The sequence below is a fragment of the Palaemon carinicauda genome, chromosome 31 (genome assembly GCF_036898095.1).
Source record: "Palaemon carinicauda isolate YSFRI2023 chromosome 31, ASM3689809v2, whole genome shotgun sequence".
NCBI classification, from domain to species: domain Eukaryota; kingdom Metazoa; phylum Arthropoda; class Malacostraca; order Decapoda; family Palaemonidae; genus Palaemon; species Palaemon carinicauda.
This window is the reverse complement of record NC_090755.1, coordinates 9,751,267-9,759,961: the sequence shown is the minus strand read 5'-3', so window position 1 is coordinate 9,759,961 and position 8,695 is coordinate 9,751,267. Positions and strand designations below refer to the sequence as shown.

The following is an 8,695-nucleotide window of genomic DNA, read 5'->3' as shown; positions in this document are numbered from 1 at the left end:
ATATATATATATAATACACACACATATATATATATACAGTATATATATATATATATATATACTGTATATATATATATATATATATATGCTATACATCTTGGTACAATAACTTTGGAATTTGCTCCATTCCTCATTATTCCCTACCCCTACGCCTTCCCAGATGGCCATCCCTTAAGAGTCAATCAGATATGTGCCGTCCTTCGCTTTCGTATCCTATTCTGAAGGACCTCAACAAAATAGGAGAAAATTCCATGACCTTCTTGGTCTTTTGAAAACAAATTTGAGAATTAAATTTAATCATTTTCATTCGTATTATTCTTAGCGATTAAATCGCATCGTATAAAATTTCTTTTTGTTTCGTTTTTTCATTCTTATTCAAAATTATTTCTCAATCAAAAAAATATTACGTAACAGGGTTTCTTTTTCTTTCGTTCATTTCCACTAAAATCAGATACACTGAGCTAAAAGATATGAATATTCTTAAGCGATTCCGAAACCTTTTTTGAAATTGCTTAGTATGTTCCTTTTCGTTTCGTTCATATCCCCTGAACTAAAAGATAAGAAACCCAGCAATGTATTACCGAGTCTTTTCAAAATGTTTAATCAGAAATCCTCATTTAAGTATCAGTTTCACATCGTTTCGTTCATTTCCATCTAAATTCTTTGTGAAAACTGAACTAAAAGATATGAAAAACCGCAATGCATTCCCTAGTCTCTACTGAACTAAAAGATAAGAAAATCTGCAATGGATTCCTTACTCTTTTCAAAATGTTTAGTCACAAACAAGGGACTGACTTGCGCGAGTGATTCTCGCGAGGTCAACTTGGGTCACAAGCCAGTGATTCGCGTGAGGTCACGGGTGTCACCAGCTTTTACCTCCCCGGGAGGACAGACATCCTGGGATCAAGGATACGCCAGGCTTTCCCTATTTAAGAAAACTTATATAAGAAACTATAGAGGGATGATAAGGTTGGGGTCCAATTTGAGAGAGAGAGAGAGAGAGAGAGAGAGAGAGAGAGAATTATATATTAATAATTATTTGATGGACAGTTTCATGACAAGCACTTTAAATGAATGAGAGAGAGAGAGAGAGAGAGAGAGAGAGAGAGAGAATTATATATTAATAATTATTTGATGGACAGTTTCATGATGAGCACTTTAAATGAAGAGAGAGAGAGAGAGAGAGAGAGAGAGAGAGAGAGAGAAATTAAGTTTTCAAAAATGGTCAGAACGTTTCGAGTGTTGAACAGAATCAACAATATATCAATACCAATCAAGACACATATAACATACAAGAGCTGGTCTCTTTAAATGAAAAAACTAGAAACACATAATTAAGTCACTTCATCTCTTGAAGAACTAAAGTTCTCTTGCTTGAAGATACACTCGAGCACATTACTCTATCTTATTTCTCTTCCTTTTGTTATGTTGAAGTTTTATAGTTTATATATGATCGATTCATTTTAATGTTATTATTTTTAAACTTCTCTTGTAGTATATTTCCTTATTTCCTTTCCTCGCAGAGCTATTTTCCTTGTTGGAGCCCCTGGGCTTATAGCATCCTGCTTTTCCAACTAAATTTTAGCTTAGCAAGTAATAATAATAATAATAATAATAATAATAATAATAATAATAATAATAATTTTAATAATAATAATAATACGACTTGTAAAAAGTCGGAACTTTTCCCCCTTGGGCTTATAGCATCCTGCTTTTCCAACTAGGGTTGTAGCTAAGCAGGTAATAATAATAATAATAATAATAATAATAATAATAATAATAATAATAATAATAATACGACTTGTAAAGAGTCGGAACTCAGACTGGACAATCCCTTGTGTTTATAGTTGCCTGCGAATAATTCTAATATACAATCTGTCCACTGTCGAGAGGCGATATATCTTCCTTTTTTGTTTCACATTTTATTCATATTTCTATCCAAAAATTATACTTTATACTATATAGTAATTATTAAGCACCGCCATATATTCAATTGATGACGCCCAATCAATTAATACTGCCAAGTTTATTATTTCAATTTAAAGTAATTATCAATAAACAATGTCAAATGACTAATTAAAAACTGGTAATTAACATGGAAATACAAAACTCATCAATTAATTATCATCGATTTTATAAATAAAATGTTTAAAAAGAAAACTAAATTGCTCAATAAATTGTGAAATCTCTCATTAAACTCTCTAGCTCTTAAAACAGCGAGGTAACGTCCCTGCCTTGCAATCTACTGGACGGGGGTTCGAGACCCGTTCTAGCTCAATAATTCCTTATAAGATGGAGGGTTTCGGGAAGCCTATAGGTCTATCTGCTGATTCATCAGCAACCATTGCCTGGCGCTACCTGGCCATAGCTTGGGTGGAAAGGGGGCTTGGGTACTGATTATATGTATATATGGTCAGTCTCTAAGGCATTGTCCTGTTATGGCATTGTCTCTTTGCCCCTGCCATTCACGAGCAACCTTTAAACCTTTATGACTAATTCTCTGACTTATAATTCATTAAATATATCTTTTTTTTAATCAATCTTCTGGTAAGGAGACAACAATGCAAAATGGCTTCTTAAAATATTAAGGACCTACAGGGTATTAAAAAAAATCTAAGACCATAGGGAAAGATATACATAAAATTCACAAACGTGGCAACAGACTTTTGGGTCACCCTGTATAGCTCAAGACGATGAGAGTTAAAGGAATCTTCAAAAGAAATATTTCTTTCCCTTTATTGCTATGGTGCAGAGGCTGACGGGAGAGGCAACCCACTGCCCTTAACTAGCTCAAGGTAGATAGAAGGAAAGAATTCTCCACTGTCAATATATCTGCGTAAAACTGCCGTCTCTGTACTGACCTATATCGTACTGACCTGACATGACCTTGACCTACTTCATAAGCATATTATCAACACACGCACACACGCACACACACACACACACATATATATATATATATATATATACATATATATACTGTAGTGAAAATAAACGGAAAATCGTGTTCCAAAAGAAATAGGCTAAATCTTTACCTTACGATGGGATCGAACTCTAAAGCTCTCTCTCTCTCTCTCTCTCTCTCTCTCTCTCTCTCTCTATATATATATATATATATATATACATATATATATATATATATATATATATTCTCAACAATAAAAATGACCTTGACCTATATTTTCCTTCATAAAAAAAGACCTAAATACCACGAATAAAAATATCCAAACTGATGGCGAAGTGAACTAAGCCCTCACAAGAAAACCTGACCTTACGAGGTGAATGACCCTGACCTCAAATTGACCGGAGTTGAAAGTACTTTGAAGTAAAAGTTGAAAGACTTGCGCATTCTGTTCGGGTCATTGACCAATCGATTGATTACAATAAAAAAAATGGCGTCACGATGTGATGGGGTCAATGACGTAGATAAAGGTCATTTATGAATTCTCACAATAAAAAAAAAGAAGTTTCATTACTCTACGATTAAAATTGTGGCCAGAAAGCTGTTCATAAACAAACACACACACATGCACACAAACAAGAGCGAAAACATAACCTCCTTCCAACTTCGTTGGCGGTGTGTAAAAAAAAAATAAAAAAAAAAAAAGTAATCTACAGCCTCTCAGTGTTAGGATTTTCCAATCACCCAGTAATACAATAGATTTGTATAAGATAAATCCATTCTGGTGTAATCCATTTGGTTTAGATTTATGGAATTTGGGTCATTGGAGCTAGAGTTGGGGCTGGGTAGGCCATTCAGCATCAAGGCAAAAAAATAGGTGTAGCGATGCCTACAGTGCACCACCAAAGACATTCCATATGCCCTTTTTACTTTTTATGACCCTCCACCACTTATCAATTTCATCATTTCTCATCATTTCTATTAATAAATTTAATCAGATTTTATTTTATTTATTTTTTTTTTTTTTGGAATCAACACTAAAATTTAGAGATTCAAAGGTCACTCATGAATGGCAGATGCATGGGACAGTGACAATACCCTAAAGACCAACCATATAGACAAATGATTAGTGCCCAAGCTAGGACCAGGGAGGGCCAGACAATGTCTATTGATGACCTAAAAAGTAGATCTATAGGCTTTAGCTCATCCCCACAAAAAAAATTAACTTATGGGTCTTGGCTACTGTGACTTAACTCCAACAAACACCAAAGTGGTTACCAGTTTTTACTACTAGATTGGTCAAATTACTTTAAAAGTACAATATAACAGTCTGACTAACTTCTAAAACAATACATTATCCAACATCTTACAATTAACTTGCGTTCTAATATTTGCTAAATGTGTTTCAAAATGCTGACTTTCTCCAGTTTTGGTTAATGTGCTCACTATCACCGAGTACTGTTTGAACATAACGTAGTGCACATCAGATTTATTCAAAGTATTATGTATTACAATCTTCTATGACATTTCAATTAAATAGGATTTAAAAAAAAAAAAAAACTTCATCTTAAGTGTAAACTTTACTCTCGTCCATTTCAGACTTGCACCGACCCGTGGAGGCAGAAGGAAATTCCAGGGTCCTACAATCGTCAGGAAAACGCCCCGTATCAGTCGCCCCCTTAGGAAATCTACAACTACTACCACAACAACCACCACTACAACTACAACCACCACAACCGAAGCCCCAACAACAACCGAGATGGCGGTCGTGGACGCTCCAACCGAACGCCATGACGACGTGACCACAATGATGCCAAAGGATGACTCCATGGACATGGGACAAGAGGAAGCAGTGATGGCTGACAAGCCCATGATGGAAGACAAAATCATGATGGAAGACAAAACAATGACAGAGACTGAACCAGTAATGGAGGACAAAATTATGATGGAAGACAAAACAATGACAGAGACTGAACCAATAATGGAGGACAAAATTATGATGGAAGACAAAACAATGACAGAGAATGAACCAATAATGGAAGACAAAATCATGATGGAAGATGGAGCAATGAGCGAAGACAAAGTCATGACAGACGAGATAGTCCAGTTGGACCACCAGGAAGAAGTGTTTCCAGAGGAAGTGTTTCCAGAGGAAGTGATTCAAGAAGAAGAAACACCAGTTATCGACTTCAGGGACATCCCCGTTGAGGAACGGGAGAAGGAGCTGGCTGGCGTCAGACTCAGGCCCATCCCCATAAGGATCAACATAGACGAACCTGAAACTTCGACTTCGGCCCCAACGACGACAACCGCCGCTGCCGTCCCTACCCGACCTGCAAGAACCGGCAGACGAAAGAATTCCAGGTAATAAACTATTCAAACTTTATCTATGCAAACATACTCATAAAATTATATTTACTGAATGTATAATGATCCCAATTTGGAAGGGTGACCACTTACAGAAAACAATTTTTGACAGCACATAGCCTAAGTAATTTCAATATGCACGAGGCTAGCAACTCTGTCCTATAAATCATTGCTGAAAACAACTGGGTGACTTTTTCTGGCAATAATTCATTAATTGGAATGTTGTAATGTATTGTAAAATATACACTATATACATATGTATATGCACATATACTTACACAATGTATTTACCTACATTATACATTATTGTGCAAAGCTTTCTGGCCACGTAGCTAAGTACAGTATGAAGTACATTATTCAAATGGTTTCATCTATGTATATACCATTACTCAACAAGGTAGGAAAAGGATAGAGTACACAAATATGCCCCCACCCTTTCCTAATGTCTGATACAATTAATTTATTAGTCCATGTTCATATAGAACCTGGTTATGACCCACTAGAATCTAATAACTTCCAGGTACAGTCAGTTGAATGGAACATGCATAAATTGTTCAGCCTTGATCAAACTCTATGTCCCCTCTAGCAAGATTCCTAGGTAACAAGGGAGCTTCATGTTAAAACCAAATGTGCCTCTACTGAAAGGTAACACCTTCTGGTGCTGCCTGAATTATAGCCCTACAATAAGTAATATAATAAAAGCCTCCCTATATGAATTTAAATATTTATGTCCTCAACAGGTACACTACACCAGCACCACCATCACACCCCATTGTCGAAACAACCCAAGCCCCTATTAAACAAGCCGCTGAGAGCATCTTCGAGCCTCCGATCTCTGACGCAGTCCGAAATCGGGTCAGAGGAAACACCAGAATGAGGATAAGCACCCCTCCAAGCCTGGAAACCAGCCCCAACGATGTCGACCACGGCCCAGCCACAATTGTATCTCTTGCTCCCCAGCCAGAAGAGCCTAGCAAATTTAGGCGTCCAAATTATGGCATTTCGGATATCAAATACCAAGGAGGAGATGTGAAGATCACAGAAATTGGTACAGTTGAAGATACCCCACCTGAGGAGGTACGCATGATTCTGAGCGGTTTGGGAGGCAGAAGGAGAGGTCTTGGTCGCCCCCAACCTAGACCAACTGGCGCTGCTGCTCCTGCCAAGCCTAAAACAAAGGCCCCTCCACCACCACCACCTGCAGCTACTAATGTAGCATCTGATGACTACTATTCTGATTATTATTACGACTATTAATATACCATTTCAGTTTCATCTGACTACCTTGATGAAAGCAAAAGGCTTATTCCAAATCTCTAGTATTCCTTGACTATATTTTACTTAGGATAAACTAAATCGCCTTTATTAGATTATCAGAATAATACTTCATAACTATAGTGCCATCAATTTTATAGATGTATAATTAAATACTTTTACTGTACATGTAATTAGCAATGTATGGGACTCTCCTTACACATACATTGCCCTTCAGTGGTTATAACCGTTTGTATCAAACGAAACGTAATTAGCAATAATCAACTGCAAAGCTTCAGTGCCAATTACTAACTTACAAACGGTAAATGATGACTTAATGACGAAAGACTGCCAAGCTTCGGATTTCACTTCCTGCAACAATCGTCTTAAGACAGATCTGTAATTTCGTTTGAGGTTACAGTCTCCTCCATCTCCTCCTTTCTCTCTCTCCTACTTTCGTTTCCCTGACCTGCATTTGCTTTTATAGTTATTAAATGTACTGTATATTATAACCCCATCCAAACTCAAGATACAAAACTCTGAAGTTTATTACTTGGAGGAATTTTTGGTACTATTATTTATTTGCTTCAAGAAAAAATTTTCAACCAAAAGTACAGTAATGTAAAATGTGAAAAAAATTAACACTTCTCTGGCACATAATCTCATAAATTTTCAAAATTAGTCATCAAAAAAAATTAAGAATCAACAAGTTGGGATAATTTTCTTTCCTAGGAACTGGGTATACTAGTTCGGCTACATTTTATTTTCATAATTTATTACTATTATGCTTAGGATGTTAAGTTAACAATACAGTCTTTCTTAGCTTTTACAGTTGATGTTCCTAAGAATGTATTCCCATTCTGTTTTTTATACTACAAATTTTTCAGAACACAGTACTGTATCTTAATGTTCATTCCCTATAACTCTCTGAACAGGAGCCAAAAATGAATGTGTCACACAACCCACTCCTGGTGCTTAACTTTCAAAGAACAAAAATTGTTTCGTTAAATAATTACTTATTGTCCTAAACAAGGCTTTTGTTCATTCAAAGTTAAGTCTTAATGCATTTAAACAAGTAATAGGCATCATTTTATGAATTCTGTAAATGCATTATGTTAATCGATTAGAACACTAATGCACTGTACTTTAGAGTTACATTTTGTTACAGCACAGAGTCCTGGATAAAAAAACTGATAATTGTACAGCATCAATAAACTCAAATCTTCAACATGCAATAATACATAACTCCACAAGCATTGCTTAATCATATTGCCCACTGTGTGGACCCTGTGTTGCTTGTAGTTCAAGAGAAGTATTGACAGCCTATTTATTTCTCCAAGTGTAGACTGATTGATTTCCGAGAAGCAATGTGACGAACCTGCCCAGATCTGGATTTGCAACTATTAATGCGTACTTGTTTATAGTCTGGCCTAAAAATACCTTATGTGACTCCATCTTGAGGCAATATTGTTCAAAGCAGTGGTACTCAGACACACTTGCTATCATCTCTCAGCATCTAGCTGCCAAAGTTAACAAGTAATCGATATTCTGTTTCTAGACTAATTACCGGTGCAAATCTAATGTGACAAACATTTGATAAATGATGAATTGCATGAAAAACACATCGTGAAAACATGACGTACAGGGACAAGAAAGATTTGTATGACACCTGCGTAAAACGCAACTTTTCAGAAATTAATTCTGAAAAGAAGACGTTATGCAACATACTGTGTTCGTTTTCCCAAGGATATTTACCAGTAGTTACTGTACTTTTTTAATACAGGTATTACAATGCTCACTTCTGACATTTAAAATATTCATCCAGAATCCCTTTTTTTCTTCACGAGATTCTTCAAAGTAACAGATGGTACTGCTTATATATTTTTCATATTTTTTCTAATGAACCTCACTTTTTGTAATGTGTGTGATACCCAGAGGCATTTATTCAATAAATCTTTTAATGATGATTTTGTTTTTATTTTTCCTAATTTACCGATAAAATGTCAAAATCAACAAAGGCACGTCCCTATCTAACCTAACTAACATGATATTTTCATTATAAAATAAATTTTTGAATATACTTACCCGGTGAATATATAAATAGCTGACGTCTCCGACGGTCGACAGATTCCAAAAACTCGCGAGCGATCGCCATGAAGGCTGCCGGGTGTG

General features: G+C 35.9%; 1 protein-coding gene across 1 annotated transcript in view; it reads left to right on the top strand.

The window, feature by feature from the left end:
* LOC137625093 (titin) overlaps positions 1–8,469 on the top strand; it is a 19,652-nt gene extending 11,183 nt beyond the window's left edge. The window contains exons 2-3 of the mRNA XM_068356026.1: positions 4,502–5,266; positions 6,010–8,469. Of these exons, the coding sequence (XP_068212127.1) occupies positions 4,502–5,266; positions 6,010–6,526 (1,282 nt within the window). The 3' untranslated portion in view covers positions 6,527–8,469. The remainder of the gene's footprint in view (positions 1–4,501; positions 5,267–6,009) is intronic.
* The last annotated feature ends 226 nt before the right edge of the window (positions 8,470–8,695 follow it).